Source organism: Rhinolophus hipposideros (assembly GCF_964194185.1).
Source record: "Rhinolophus hipposideros genome assembly, chromosome: 3".
NCBI lineage: Eukaryota > Metazoa > Chordata > Mammalia > Chiroptera > Rhinolophidae > Rhinolophus > Rhinolophus hipposideros.
Window position 1 is genome coordinate 90,000,260 of NC_138049.1, and position 16,485 is coordinate 90,016,744.

The 16,485-nt window shown below is 37.3% G+C and overlaps 1 protein-coding gene across 2 annotated transcripts in view; it reads right to left on the bottom strand.

The window, feature by feature from the left end:
- Positions 1–512: 512 nt before the first annotated feature.
- The window catches only part of TFAP2D (transcription factor AP-2 delta), a gene marked incomplete at its 5' end in the record, with an annotated part of 52,771 nt that continues 36,798 nt past the window's right edge, over positions 513–16,485 (bottom strand). The window contains one exon of one of the 2 annotated variants that reach the window (XM_081043145.1): positions 513–872. In XM_081043145.1, coding sequence (XP_080899271.1) covers positions 653–872 — 220 coding nt within the window. In that variant the 3' untranslated portion in view covers positions 513–652. The remainder of the gene's footprint in view (positions 873–16,485) is intronic. The other variant, XM_081043144.1, reaches the window with a different exon arrangement.

The following is a 16,485-nucleotide window of genomic DNA, read 5'->3' on the forward strand; positions in this document are numbered from 1 at the left end:
ACAGAGGGAACAGAGTTTTCTGGAATTTTTAAATACCACCAAGGCACTGGCAGTTACATGGGCGATGGGTGACCAAAATTTTAGAATTTCTGTCAGTTCTCAAGACAAAGATTCATGACTGCCCTTTTCAGTTCCCAAAGCATTTATTGACAGATTGATTGCCAGATTGGTCTAGTTAATGGAAAGAGGCACTCTTTTGTCACTGGGGAATTAAGTCAAGAAAGACTGGAGCTGTAAGCACTGGTGGTGGATTCCAGGTTGGTCATGCTTTCTGATCCCTAACTATATAGTTGGATAAGAAAGTGCATCAGTTAGATGTGAAAAAGCATGTGCTGCCTCTCCAAAGTCCAGAAGTGCTTAAAAACTGTGATGTATGTAATTCAGAACAATAAATTACGTGCACAAAAGTTTATCATAACATAAAATAAAAAAGTGACAATGTCATCACACGGTTACACTGCTGTTTTTTTTTCCCTTTTTTTTGTGGTTTTGTCCTTTTTTGTTTCATTTTTCAATTCCATTTTTGTTTTTTATGGAGGGTCGGGGGAGGGTAGAGATTCGGTCCACTGAAGATTAATCACCCTCAATGATATATATATTAGAAAAAATATCAGCAGCAAGACTCTCTGGAAATAGATTCTGTTTGATGTAGCTAGTCTGTCTTTTCTGTTTTGCCCTCTTTCACTGCCGCCTCTGAAGTTTTCCGCAGGGGGGCTTTCTCCGAGTTGGCATGTCCTTGGCCAGAATCTGCCGCTCCACCGTTTTTGTGGGTAGTGTGTTTTTCCAAGTAGTTCAGCATTTCACTGAGGACTGTTTGGAAAGTGCTTAGGGCTGCACATATTGCTGGAGTCCCAAAGCCATGAGTGATCAAACTGGAAATGAGAAAGAGATGAACAACTTACAGCATGATACAGGATAATAAATCCCCCATTTTATCCAGATCATTCAATTCAACAGGCACTTATTATGTTCCTAAGTGGTGCCAAGCCTTATGGAAGATAGAATACAAGTCAATCTATTGCTTTTGACCGTAAGAAATTTAGGACACATTTGGAAGAAGACTTGTCATTGATAGGCTTGCAAGTCTGCCTGTTTAACTCATGACTTGACTCTGATTCTCTATCTCATTAAGAAAGTCAGAGCATACAACTTTCTGTGTATGGGAATCATTTCATTTTCGAGGATGGCATCTGCACTTGTATGGGCATAGATCATACAAGAAGAAATCAAAATTGGCTGAGTGTGCCTGATGGCTGTTTCTCTGACTTCGTTCTTCTCTTCTTCATAATAATGTAGTTTTGTCTGGGCATGTGGCCATCCAGCTGGAGACTACATTTCCAAGGTTCCATCGTAGCTAGCTTTGAACATCGGACTAACCCTCTCAGAGTAGAACATGAAGGGGAGTGTTGTATATATGTGATTACCACCTGCTTAAAAGGAAATTGAGTGCCCTTTATTTCCTCTCAAAATAGTTCCACAGCTATGCAGATAAGGATAATCACCTTGGTGGTGGGGACAGAACAAGATGGAAGGAACCCACTCAACTCCAGTCTCCTAAATGAGAGAAAAGTAAAATTCTGTCTTATGTAAACCACTCTATGTTTGGGTTTTAGCAGCTAACTAATTAACTAGTAATCATAACTAATGAGCAAACGTAGGGAGTGTCAGGGCAATCTCAGCATAGGTAGCACTTCCAACCTTGACAAATGTCATTTCTAGTTGAGCAAATACATAATTGCAGATTCTCTCTTCTTGTGAACAGATGTCACCCAGATATTCATTTGATCAACTGTTTCTGAAGTGACAGAGTGCCAGGGTGCTCCCCACAACTCATACTTGTAATAATAAAGAAATACACACTTGACATATTTTATGCATATGTTATAATATATATGGTATATACAGTGTATAACATGGTATATACAGTGTACATAAAAAAACCCAAAAAACTATTAACTGCTTACAAGTCCTAGGTTGCTATAGTTGTTATGACATTAGTAGTTTTTAAATCAGATAGAACGACCCTCCATAATATTTTACCTAGATGGTTAACCATCTTAGGGTATGTAATCTTTAGGAACAAAAGTAATAAGATTTTAAGAACAATGCAAATGAGAGATTTAGGATCTCAGGCAGCTTACTGATATTCTTCAGTGGGGATAACAATAGGATCTACCACAAAAAATTGTTGTTTCTATTAATCCATGCAGAGGGTCAGGATAATGATGCCAGGCCTGTAATAAGTGTTTAATAAATGATACATATCGTTGGCTGTGGGATATTTATGGTAAGGGTAACATTTTCTGCATGCCGCTCATTATACTCTACAGGGTGCTCGCATCTTTCATCTGGACATTTCACAAAACTTTCCCTAGGTCTAGGTCACAGTTAACATACAAAAAAAGGAAAAAAATACCTCAGTCTCCAGTTATTTAGAACACAAGAACAGTCAGTGCTTGGGCAACTATGTACACCAGAATTTGTAATATCAGACATCATCATAGTAAAGCATATGGATATCTTTTCGGCAGTGCCTTGCCCTTGAGCAGGAATACTGATTTTAGCTCCATTTCCACAATGAGATAACTAGAGGAGAATCCATATGCTTTAGGATCGATCTGGGAGTCTGGGCAAGAAATGGAATTGATTTGAGTGGCGGAAGAATCAATCATAGCCGCACCCACAAAAAGAGCTGTGTGAAGCCATCCACTGATGTCCAGGTGGTCCTGGGTACAACCTGCCTCTTTTCTCATCCTTTATTCCTGTGTATGGCTTCTTGTACCATTAGATGAATTTTATTTTCCTCTGTATTACCAAGTGCTCTCGGTTGTGACTGCCCTCTTTATGTGTTGCTGAGTATGCAGAATTTAGTTTCACCATGTTAATAATTAAAGTGAATGCCAATATTTAAGTCTTGACCATATGCCAGGCCCTTCTAAGTGCTTTATTCTGTATCACCTCATACAATCCTGGTATCAGCACTAAGAAGCAGGTATTATTATTTCCATTTTACAGATGAAGAAACTAATTCTCAGAGAAGTGAAAAAAATTTTCCTGAGAAATCTGATATTCTGTATTGCCTTCATGCTTATGTTCTTCTGAGGATGTGTTTTACTCCTTTTCTTTGAGAAATCACATTAGCTTAGTTTCTCTGTGTTCTTTGGGCAGACTTGTAGGCCTGGAAGATGTTAATTATTCCTACTCACTTTCTGGTCTAAGACCAAGATTTTAAAAGTCAAGTACAAAGTGGAGACGTCAATATAAGGGCTTTAATTCTCCATCTTGAGAAGAGTTGCCACCGTAAAGAGAGATTCTTAAGCTGGTATCTCTTCTTGGCTGATGGCCTTTCTTGCTTCTAAAATACGTATCTGATCATTAGCAGGTTGCATTGTCAGCTTTGTTCTGCAGTGAGAACCAAGTATATCAAGTGTTCACAAGGGCTCTGACCATAAGCACTTTGTGATTTGGGGAAGTTATTTAGCCTTGTGAGATGACAATGGTCTGACTAGAACATCTGCAAGATTCTTTCTAGCTCTAAGCTTTAATTCACCTGTACAAATGCTTAGTGTGCTCTTCTTAAAACCCAGGATGTGGACAGAAGATTATGGAAGCTGAAAGACCTCTGAGCTCAACAGAGAAGTCTGAAACTTATTGTGGTATATGCAACATAAGAAAGTAACTACTTGGGGTGGCCAGATGGCTCAGTGGGTTAGAGCATGAGCTCTCAACAACAAGGTTGCCGGTTCAATTCCCACATGGGATGGTGGGCTGAGCCCCTACAACTAAAGATTGAAAACAGCAACTGGACTTGGAGCTGAGCTGCGCCCTCCACAACTAGATTGAAGGACAATGACTTGGAGCTGATGGGCCCTGGAGAAACACACTGTTCCCCAATAAAAAAAAAAATAAAAATTAACAACAACAAAAAAGAAAAGTAACTACTTGAAGTGATATCTTTTGACATGAAAAATATTATGTAAATTTTGTTAGTTTAACATTATCTGTACATCAAAAAATATGCATAGGATAATACTAAATGCAAAGGATAGCCTCTGTTCTAGTAGTTTTCAGTGAGGTTTATGAATCCAAAACAATTAAAATATTCTAATATTATATTAGAATAGCATAGAAAAAATATGAAATCACAGGATGATTCAAAATCTAGGAACATCATGCTATTTTGTTAGGCCCAACCATTCCAGAAGAATAGGCATGTTATATCACTCAGAGTGACATACAAAAAAGAGAAAAGGAATAATGTAGAATATATAGAAAAAGAAAAGGAAAACAGAAGTAAGGCTGATTTTCAGTCCTAGACAGAAAATAAACTAAGGCCATCTGTAAGGCAATCCACTTTAGTCAAATCTCTAAAATCTTTGATAATGAAGATTGTTTTTGTCTTTCGAAAATAAATACTATTTTTCAAACACAATATTTAAGTTATTCTTGACATTTGCATATGTTTCCATCAGATTAACATCAGAGAACATTTCATAAGCAAATATTACCCGAGTTAAATAGTAACCATGATGGTGTGAAGTATATAATCAAAATCTAGAAGTTCTTCTAAATTCAAATTCATCTAAAAGTTTATTCTCAACAAGACAAATGAAAGAGACAACTAGCATTCTGCTAGATGTGTCATCTTCATGCCACATTAAAAAAAAATATTGCTGAACACTGGCAGAGGATACAGATGTTATATCAGATTTCTTAATGTACTTGCATTTCCCAGGCCTCGGTCCTTCACCCTTTGTACTCTTATGTCCTATTGCTTTATGTTTTGAAAAGCTTATCTCAGGGGTATTTCCTCTCCATTCCCAAACCTATGATGGCTATTCCTATTTGTGCACCTTTGTCCTACCTCTTCTTGTCAGCCAATCAAGTCTACTCACCTTTCAAAACTCCTTGAACAATATTGAAAAAAAGGAGTTAATTTTCCTGATCCCTTGATTAAGATATTGAAAAAGATGCACTCCTGCCAAAGGATAAACATTTGTCAATGTGACAGAGGACTTAATTGAATTCTGAATAGAAAGGAACAACATCGCCTCCAAAAATGTAAAATGAGAACCCAGAGAAGACAATGGGAAGAAAACATACAGGTGAGGGTAAGATCTCAGTCATCGATATGAGGATGAGGAGTGGGTGGCCTTAGAGCATAAATGAATGACAGGCAAGGATATCAGATTTTAATGCAAGTGGCAAATAAGATGCTATATGTATCTTTAAAAATTTGTGGTTTGGGTTCTTTCTATAAATAGGTAATCACAATGATACTCTAATCTTAAAAAAAAATACAAACAGTGTTAAAACAAAGTGGAAACAAATCACAAACCAAACAAGGCTGAGATGGGGCACAACTGACATCCACCTACACTCTACTAGACAAAGACTGCTGCCAGCATTTGGGTATTAGTCACCTGCAGGAGGCAGCAGCCTCGGGGGAGAACTGGTGGGGACTCCAGGTACGAAATCACTGAGTTTAAAAAAGGCTAAAGTTTCCTTGGTTTCATTTGGGAATCTCTGATGCCCAGGCTAGGATTTAGTTTAAAGTTGTATTTCAAGAATGAGGAAGAGGAACAATGCAGAGACAGGCGCAAGGCTGGGGGAGATAGTGCTGTGTTAGCATATGAAAGATTCAATGGTAATTAAGATACTTTGCTTTCTTTTTAAAGCATTTAATCTTTAAAACTGGCAATAGCATAATTAATGGAGTTGAGACTATTTAAGTATAGGAAACTCCTATTTCAGGATAAAGAAAACACAGGCATGTGTTTCTGAGGCACGGAGTTGTTAGGTAATCTTTGAAAAGTCATAGAAGATGAGAAAGTAGTGAGATGGAACAGAGAAACATGCTTTAATAATCAAAGCAGAGGAAACCATACAGATTTGAGAAACTCTAGACTTTTAAATTACATTGAATTAGTCCCTAAACAAACTTCTTGTGATGAGGTTTCTTTTTTTAAATCAGGTATTGAGTTTGAATTTACATTTGGTAATCTTTACCCTTTTTAGTATATAGTTAACTGAATTTTGACAAATACATAGTCATGTAATGGTGGTGACCATTAGCCAAAGACTATTCTTGTGCTCTTGTTTTAGTTAATTCCCTCTCCCCACCCCAGCTACTAGGAATCAGTGCTAAAATTTCTGTCCTATCTATAATTTTTACTTTTCCCCCTGAATGTCATCTGAATCATAAAGTCTGTAGATTTCTGTGACTGCCTCTTTTCACGTCACATAATTCTGAGATTCATCCACGTTTTCGTGTTTATCAATAGATAACTTCTTTTGATTGCTGGTAAGTATTCCAATGAAATTGTGATTCATCACAATTTGTTCATGTAATGGGTTATTGCAAATCTGAGATGGTAACATCAAAAAAAAAATAGAGGTGATCACTGAAGTGCTGCATGGATTGAGTAAGGAACCCAACAAGGTAAATGTACTATTTCCTTTGATAAAAATGTTATTAGAGCAGTAACAATGCAGTTTACTGTAGGAGTTTAGCAATGAGTCTGAGATATTCTCCAAAGATACCATATGATAAGTTGGGGGTGGGGGAGGGCCGTGAGCTCGATGACAGCAGAGTCAGGTAGAGTCACAGATGGTTGGAAAATGATGGCCAAAGTGTAGACTTGAAGGCAGTTGTCAACCTTGAAGGACCTCTCTAGTGAGTGCTGCAAGGCTCTCTCATTAATTCCACTCTGCTCAACATGTTAATTGACAATGTGGTTGAAGGCATCGTGGATTTGTAACTTAATGGCTGGCATTAAAATAGAGAGGAAAATTCCTGCACTGGATAGCAGAACCAACGTTCAGAAATACCTTCCTGTGGTAAAAAGCTTAGTTGGTGGGCCAAAATCAATGAGGTGAAATTTAGGGGAGATTAAGGAAGCCGTATCCATTTGCAGTATACTGAGAAAGGGATCTAATTCAAGAGTAATTCTTAGGGAAATGCCTTACCAAATCAGTTAAGTCTAAACTAAACAAGCAAGGGTCAAAATGTGGCGTTTGGATCATAGCTGGTCAGGCTTAGAAGGTATATTTACCTTCAACTATTTGATAGCTCTCTCTCTCTCTCTCTCTCTCTCTCTCTCTCTCTCTCTCTCGATTGCAGCTCATTGATTTCATTTTCCTATTACTAATTTCACACTGAGGGACAAGAAGATTCTGACAACTGACTGTGAGCAATATAGTCACCTGCTGAGAAAATACTCACCAGACTGCTATAGTTTATGGCACCTGATGTTAGAGAAAATGTAACTTGTATTTAACAATCATCTCCTTAATTTTATTCATGGTTTTAAAAACTCCTACTTTGCTGGACCTCTCAATTAACATTCTTTAGAGCATCTTTCTGCAGCATAAACCATTTCTTCAAACCGGCCGAATTCAGGAAGGTACTAACTATTTGCTGGACCCAGAGGTAAAGCTCTCCTTTTTTACTTTTCCTCTAAGTATTAGGGCATGTTCACATTTCAAGAAATGAAGGGACACCACAGCCTTTTATCAGGAGGTGTGTGTGTGTGCGCGCACCTGTGGACTTACACTGTTTATAAGGTGGTTTCCTAACCTCTTCTTGATTAATGGACGTGATCTAAATACATTCTATCGATACAGACTTTAATGTTTTAAAGGAAAATATATTGCAACAATTCAAACTGTATTCCCTATCAGTGGGATTAAAAATGAAGAAATTGAGACTCAGAAATGAAAAAGGTATAATAGAGGATGGAAGAGAAGAGATTGCTATCTGAAAGAGAATGAATTACAATCCTTTTTTTTCACTGTGGTTTTGCTAATAAGAGGTTAGTGACCCCCCATCTTTAACTCAAACAGTGTTTATACTTATAAACTACAGCCATAGGCTGCATAACAATGTTTTGGTCAATGACAGACTGTATACACAACGGTGGTACAACATACAGCCTGCGTGTGTAACAGGCTACACCATCTAGCATGCTCTGTGATATTCACACAACAATGAAATAGCGTAATGACATATTTCTCAGAACGTATTCTCCGACACTGTATGACGGTATGACTTGACATTAATAAGGAGGACTGTCAAGAAACTTCCATACAACAGGAATTTCACAAAATTCTCTTCAACCTTCTGATCCGTGGTTAAGAACATTTTTTCTTGGGACCAAGACTTTGTGTTTATCTTTAAAATCTCCAAAGCTTCAAGGTTTATTTGAAATGGAAGTCCATATAGGATTCTGAATGCATCTCTACCAGAGGAACAAGAACTATTTTACTTTCCTGAATCTAAGTAAATATGCTTTACAGTTCATTAGCTTTGTTGGATGCTAGAGAAATTTTACAAAGCTGTTTCCATATTGCTGTCATTGTCCTTCAGAAATGCTTTATCATTAATTGATTTGTCTAAACTAATTTAAATTAAACCACGAAAGCAATTTTCTAAAGTAAAGCCTAAAGCAAACTCCTATGAAATCTTTCCCTGAATTCTTCCTATCTTAGCAAGATCTGGGCCCGGGTTCCAGCACATTCTTTCCACCTACTAAGAAAACACTAATTTAATATGTGTTGAAAACAAAATGAAAGCCTCATTAGATTTTTTCCAGTGAAGACGGGGTCACTCAGTTGTGTCTGCCAACCATGGATGGATTTTTTTTAACTTCCTTTTGAGATACAAAAAGCTGGAAGTAACTTATATTACTATGCCACAAACCAAAAGACTGAAAACCAAGAGAAAATAGCCTGCTGCTGTCATCACCTAGGTAATTAGAGTAAAAAAAAATTTCATTTTGTCAAATTTCAACTTTCTACATAGAAAATGTTTGACAAGCAAACTTCTTCCATTTCTTTTGGTGTGTGTAAAGGTTGAAATAGTTTGGGCTATTATTTCTATTATTTTGTTATGCTGCATCATTCCTGTGGGTGTTTGCGATCACGTTTCTTTGATTTCCCAACTTTCATACAGATGCCACTGACACCAACTTCAGTTCTGGTTTTTGGCCTGCAGGAGGCATGCAGGCAGCAAGATTTTAAAGTGAACTCAAGCCTCTTTTTCCTTCCCTCCTGGATTATTCAGCAACTGCAGGGTTAGGTCCAAATGTAGCCTGAGGCTCAGGCTGAACTCCCCACTACAGTTTTTGGTGGTGGCCGGAAAAGTGCCTTCTTGCACTCATGAGAACAGCTGTGAGGTCAGGAGGATAGGAAACAGGCACTGGAGAACACCAGCAAAGGATTGTGGGGCTTCTTTGCTACACCCTACTTCTTTTCAGAGCTATAAGGGCTAGCCCCTTCATCTCTCTGAAGCAGCACAACCCCTGAATCTAGGCCACCCGAGGAAAGCAGCTTGGGCTTATCCTCCCAGAACTTGATGGCATGTATCCTTTGCAGCCTGACTGGTTGAGGACAGAGGAAAAGGGAAACCGGCTGATTGTACTTATTTTCTACATAGCTTATATTATCCCACGGTCCCAAGTACTTTTAAAATGGAGTTTAATGAAGGTGCATAATTAAGGTATATAGTTCTCTGGTGGCTAGAAATCATTGAAATGTACTCATTATAAGGCCTTGACAGCACTCATGAATGTTCTGTGTTATTTCAGCTGGTGGTTCTCAATCCTAGAAACATACAAGAGTCATCCGGAAAGCTTATTTAAAAAAATACCAATGTGTGATACCACCCCAGAGTTTCTGATTTAATTGGTTTGGGATGGGTCGAAAGCATTAGTATTTTTTTAGACAGCTTAAATGCAGCCAGAGAGTTGGACGTGTTCCCTTAGGGCCAAGAAATAACACCTAACTACCATGTCTGCTATCCTTCCTAGGAAAAGGCAGATGATGGATTTCTTCAGCATTTCTATAGTTCCATGGAATGTTAATAAGTAGTTGGAGAAAAAAGAAATGTTTCTGTGATCAAGTTTTGAAAATATGGGACTAAGAATTCCTTCCATTCAAAAATGGTTCCATTCAAATGGTTCTGGGAGCCTTTGACACACTAATGTGTGTTAGCCATACTTCAAGAGGAGTGTAATAGTCAGGAATGATCATGAGACACTTTCGTGGTGCATCTCATGGGATGTGTGCTCTATGAAACTCAACTTTGGAGAAATGTGTTTATGACTGCCCTAAATTGCTGCCGGGTTGGGAGAAGTGCTGCCTGTCCATCACCTAAGGATAACGTTCCTCTCGCTCTTCTCAGCCACTTACTTTGAGGTCCCAACGAGAAATGGGTCCTGGTGATCCCATTTCACTTCAATCCAACTCACTAGAAAAGGAGGCTAAGGATATAATCATCATACACTCAATAGGAGAGACCCAAGTCAATCACATCCAAGTAGATGTTTTGAAGGTAAACATATTTTTTCTTTACCTCTACACTCTAATTTTTACATATAGGAATAGAGCTTCTGGAGATAAATGAACTGTTTCCTTATATTTCTCCCTGTGGGACAATTCATATTGTTCTACTTAGTATGGGGAATGGAGTCTCTAAGCTTAGGAATCTTGTGCTTTTAAAGATGCATTGTATTCAACTGTTGACTTTTAAAAACGAATGAGTTGCTAAAACATAAAGAGAAGAAATGAGATCATATGGAAGTACAACATAAATAATGATTTCAAATGGCACGGTAAATGGACAATGGGGTAAAATATCATTATTCTAGGAGGAGCCTTAGAAAGCATCCAGCTTAACTCTTATCAATCTATAGACGAATATGCAGAGGCTGGACCCCAGAAATGCCTGCTCTAAATCCACACTTCCAGCTGGTAACCAAGAGAAGACTGAGCGAGGCTCCCCGACATCCATCCTGAGTGTTTCCCATGATTTCATGCTGTCTCCCTACAGATATCCCTCAATCCACAACTCAAGAAAACCAGAAATTACTGAAATAAAAATTTACCAAATTTCTTCCCAGACGTTTGCATGTTTCCTAATTAATTATTCACACATAGTTACTGCAGCTCATATTTGCAACTTGTTATTAGAAACAGTTGCCTCTGGTTTCTGTTATTTGAATTACTAATCTATGTGCTGAACGTAAAAATTCATAAAAATGTCGTCAAACGACTGCAATGAATGCTTTGATGTTCGTATCTCCTGCAGCCTTTGGTTTAGTGCCATTGCAACTTGTGAAACACAATACATAAATATTGACAACTGATTTGATTCTTTAATTTCCTACTTAATGTTAAATGAATGTAAGAATTTAATGTAGACTCACAAGAAGCGCATCATGCATGGTTTCATTTGTTTGCTAAGGAAGTGAACACTTGCCTGTTTTTTTTGTTTGTTTGTTTGTTTGTTTTTAGTCTACATGGTTGCTAGTGAAAGTTTTACTTCAAGGGAGACTCTTTTTAACTTTTGTGTAAATACAGACTGTTCTTACTTACTTAACTGGTGAATAAGACCTGACAAGTATGTTCTTTTTCTTTGAGCCTGGGAATGGCACTCCTTTATAGTGTTTAAGCTTTAAAGTTTAATTTCAACCTTACATAAAGGAGCTTAAGTTTGGGATACATAGGATTTTTTTTTTCCTTCACAATTCAGGCCCACTATCTCCAATATTTTTAAATAAAAAGGGCTTAGGTGTCCCCTGGAGTTGGCCAGAATATCCTGAAGATGTCTTAATATTTTTATTTCTTAAGTGCTAAGCTTAGTTGTGAGTTGTATAATTTATTTTATGATGTTTTCTTTTGGGATTAGAGATTTAATTGACATTTCTTCATTTCTCTTCTGGCACTAAAAAAATAGTTTCACAAGATTAAGAAAATCATCCACTGCTGATTACCTTTCCTGTCACTTTCTCATCCCAAGAAAATAAAAACAAACAAACAAACAAAAAAACCCCACCAAAAAAAAAAAAACAACTCACCACAAAACCACAAAACAACTATACACACTTCAGGCTCCTTGAAGAAAGCTAAACATGCTTACTTTTAAGTAGAGTCAAACATCCTTTCTTCAGCATGTTGCCAAGCACATAGCTAGCTGAGCTGACTGGAACACATGACATATGTGTAACACTAAAGAAAATGGTGATGTCCTGAGATGACTGGCTCAGGAAGAGAAAACTCTGAGAGACATGAGAGCTGTCTTTAGAAATTGGTAGGGAAACAAGATCAAATTGACTCTGTAAGGCCCCCTAGGAGGGGGATGTTAGGGAGACAAATGTCTCATTGGAAAAAAAGCCTTTCTAATAGAGCTGTCAGAGATAGAAGGGATGTCTCGTCAAGAAAAGAACAGTCTACCATTGAAAGTTTTCAAGCCTGGAATGGGTGACAACTTGACAGGGATGTTGAACAGAAGATCCAAATATTGAAGAAGAATGAGAAATGCAAGGGGCTTTCATCAGTGAGAATCAATGAAAAAAATTAATCACCACCACACACACAGATGTCTGGTAATGCCTATACATTTCTTATTTCGAAAGCATTATGGGAGTAGCAGGAGGATCTATTTGTTAAGAAGATGTGATGTCAGCATACTTTTTGACTCGAATAGGAGAATTAAGCAAATTGATCATTTCACGTCTCCAGCCCATGGCTCTGGGAATGAACCAGTAGAGGATATATCCAAGACCTAATAGAGATATCATCATAATCTACGTTTATTAACATATATTTATTGAGCACATACTATGTGCTAAGTACTGTGAGTAGAAAGATGAAAGCCTTTCCTGGTTGCTTCGGTAATTACCTGTACTCTGCTTAATTCTTTATTATAAAATCTGTCTCATGTAAATCTTTGCATGTAACTGTCTTTTACATTAGAAGTTCCTAAAGAATGGGACAACCTTTTAGTCTTCATTACACCACCTGCCATTCGCACAGTAAAATATTAGAAACAATAAAATTTCCAGCTCCCAAAGTGGGTGCTAAGAAAACGTCCTCATTTTTTTTCTAATGGTCTGTTTTCTCTGAACTGTGCATTAGTCTAAATTGCTCCCTTATTTATGTTATCAAAAGAGCTTTTGCTTGACTTCAGCTTCAAAGAGGTTATGTGAATATAAGAGACAAAGAAGGGGAAAGTTGTTAAGATTTCCCGAGATGTCAAAGAGGAGAATTCCCAACATTTTAGAAAACGAGATTTCAGTATAAGCTGAATCTGTTCTGTCCATGAAACTCCATGCTCCTGTGGTCTAATTGCAACCACCATTCCTGGGAATTGTGTCTGTGGGGTCTTCCACAGAATTTTTTTATTCTTTTTATTTTGTGTTTTTTTTAAGGAGGGTGCAGCTCACAGTGGCCCATGCAGGGATCGAACCAGCAATCTTGGTTTTATTAGCACAATGCTCTAACCACCCCTCCACACACACAGATTTCAACTAATTCTCTTTCCCCTTCCAGTAGGAGTTGTCTGCTGTGTTCTCTACAGCAATACACATTTTTTTATGGTACTCACTAAATTATAAATAAAGAATAAACTTGCCTCCTGTCTTTTTGTTGGAAACAAGCAGCTTTCCAGGCTGTGAATCATGAGGAGGGTCACTGCATGCAGGTTTCCAGAGCACCCTGATATGTCTACTACCCTGATATGTCAACTAAAAAAATGGAGGTAGTTATCTGTGCTTTACAAGGCCAGGTCATTCCCTAGCTTACTGGATATATTCAATCTGCTGAAAGTAAGCCACAGTGCTTAAGGTACCAACCACTGGATATATTCAATCTGCTAAAAGTAAGCCACAGTGCTTAAGGTACCAAATCAGCCACGCTATAAGGTGTAATTCAAGTGCTCTGTGCTGGAAAGGAGATTTTGACTAAATAAAATAGTAGCACAAGGTGATATATAGATGATGTATTATAGAAATGCACAATTGAAATCTATGTAATTTTACTAACCATTGTCACCCCAATAAATTTAATTAGAAAAATAGCACAAGTTGATGTTATTAATTTGAGTATCTTCTATACCTATCCAATCATGCTCTCTCCTTACTTCTTTCCCAGCCAGCACTCAACAAAACCAGTAGAAAATCAGACTCTGCCGATGGATTGTTTTTAGAGTCAGATGAGACATGCTTCTTTCTAACTAATTTTTCTCCTGAGCTTATGTTTCTATCAAAATTAAAGTTACCACTGTCAGTAGGCAACTACAAAAAAGACAGACTTTATGCTAACACATTGTTACCCAGATTATTAGCTGAATAATAGCTGTAGAATCTTTTTAATATGTTAGTATCCAAGACAGAATTTTTACATAATTCTCAGTGTCACTATAAAAATGAGTTAGAATTGTTTTTCTTCCAAAAAGAAAAAAAAGCGCTGATAGTCTAAGAATATCCTAGGACCGAGGTGCCTAAAACTGCCTAATTATCGCAATGAACTTCAGATCTTCAAATAACGCAGATGCCTGAGTGCAATCCTAGACCTACTGAATCAGATCTTTAAAAGGGTACTTCAGTTCTTAAGATTTTAAAAAAATCTCCAAGAAAGACTCTACTGTGAAACCAGTTTAAGGGCTACACTTGTAGCCCTTAAAAAGTGTGGAGTCTTTTTTAAGATCAGGCAACAAGCTGATGTTTACAATCCTATTAAGATAGTCTACTGAGGCTACTTGTAATAAATACACAATAAAAACAAAAATACACACATTTAAATTTGTCCTACTGTAGGAGACTTCCTTTTGGGTTTTAATGGGAAATATCCACCATGTTTAAACCTTTTGCTTAAAAGAATATACAGTAGGTTCTTGAATAATGTCATTTCATCATAACAGTGATGAGATGCACAGGAATTTAACTCTTGTTTATATAAATGAGCCTGTGGTAAACTTGGTTTCATTATATGTTGTTTTGCTTAAAGTTGCAGCACCTATTGATGACGTTAAGTGAGGACTTACTATAGTTTAAGACAGACAAAAGAAGGAAGTTGGACACACACCTTACACTATATACAAAAATTAACTCAAAATGGGTCAAAGACCTAAACATAATACTTAAAACTATAACACTCTTACAAGAAAATATAGTAGGCCAAAAGCTTTGTGACATTGGATTTGGCAAGGATTTCCTGGATATGATGCTAAAAGCAGAGGCAATGAAAGAAAAATTGGCAAATTGAACTACATCAGAAACATCCATGCATTGGAGCAGCCGGATGGCTCAGTTGGTTAGAGCGCGAATTTTCAACAAGGTTGTTGGTTCAATTCCCGCATGGGATGGTGGGCTGCGCCCCCTGCAACTAAAGATTGAAAATGGCGAGTGGACTTGGAGCTGAACTGTGCCCTCCACAATTAGATTGAAGGACAATGACTTGGAGCTGATGAGCCTTGGAGAAACACACTGTTCCCCAATAGTCCCCAATAAAATAAAATAAAATAAAAAAAAACAAGAAATAAATTTCAAACACAGATACATTAAAAAAAAAAAAAACCCATGCATCAAAGGACACAATAAACAGAATAAAAAGGCAACCTACAGAATGGGAGAAAATATTTACAAATTATATGTCTAATAGAAGGTTAATATCCAGAATACATAAAGAACTCCTAAAACTCAACAACAAAAAAGCAAATCAGCAAATTTAAAAAATGGGCAAAGGATGTGAATAGCTATTTCTCCAAAGATGACACAGAAATGGACAACAAGCATATGAAAAGATGCTTACCATCACTAATCATTAGGAAACTGCAAATCAAAACCATAATGAGATATTACCTCATACTCATTAGGATAGCTACTACCAAAAAAAAAAAAAAAAAAAAAAAGAAAAGAAAATGAGTGATGGCAAGGATGTGGAGGAATTATATAAAATCCTTGTGCACTGCTGGTGAGAATGTAAAATGGTGCAGCCACTGTGGAAAACAGCATGGTATTTTCTCAAAAAATTAAAAATAGAATTACTATATGACATAGAAATTCTACTTCTGGGTATAGAACCAAAAGAATTGAAAGCAAGAGCTCAGCTGGTAACCACAAGATGGCCTCAGGGTTTTTTGAAAATTAATTTGGGGAACGTATTCAATAATGTTGTAAAGATTTTGTTGGGTATCCGATGGACATGCGTCCTATTTGGGAGACCACCTCAGGGATACTGTGGATGCCTGATCATGGCATTGTACACCAGAAGCTAAACAATAACGAATGCCAACTATAATTTTATATATATAATGTGATGGCTCGGTGTGAGGTCGGAGGGATAGTGGATGGGGGGAGAGGGGTTCACAGTGTGAGGGACATAAATGATGAATGTCTTAAGTATTACCTTGTCTTGTACACCTGAAACTAATAAATTAAAAAAAATGAAAAAAAAAAGAAAGCAAAAGCTCAAAGAGATATTTGCACCCCCATGTTCATAGCAGCATGATTCATGATCACAAGAGGTGCAAGCTTATCTACTGATGGATGAATGGATAAGCAAAATATCTCCTATATATACCATGGAATATTATTCAGTCTTAGAAGGAAGGACATTTAACATGTGCAACAACACAGATGAGCCTTGAGGACATTAAGCTAAATGAAATAAGCCAGTCCCCAAAGGACAAATACTGTAGGATTC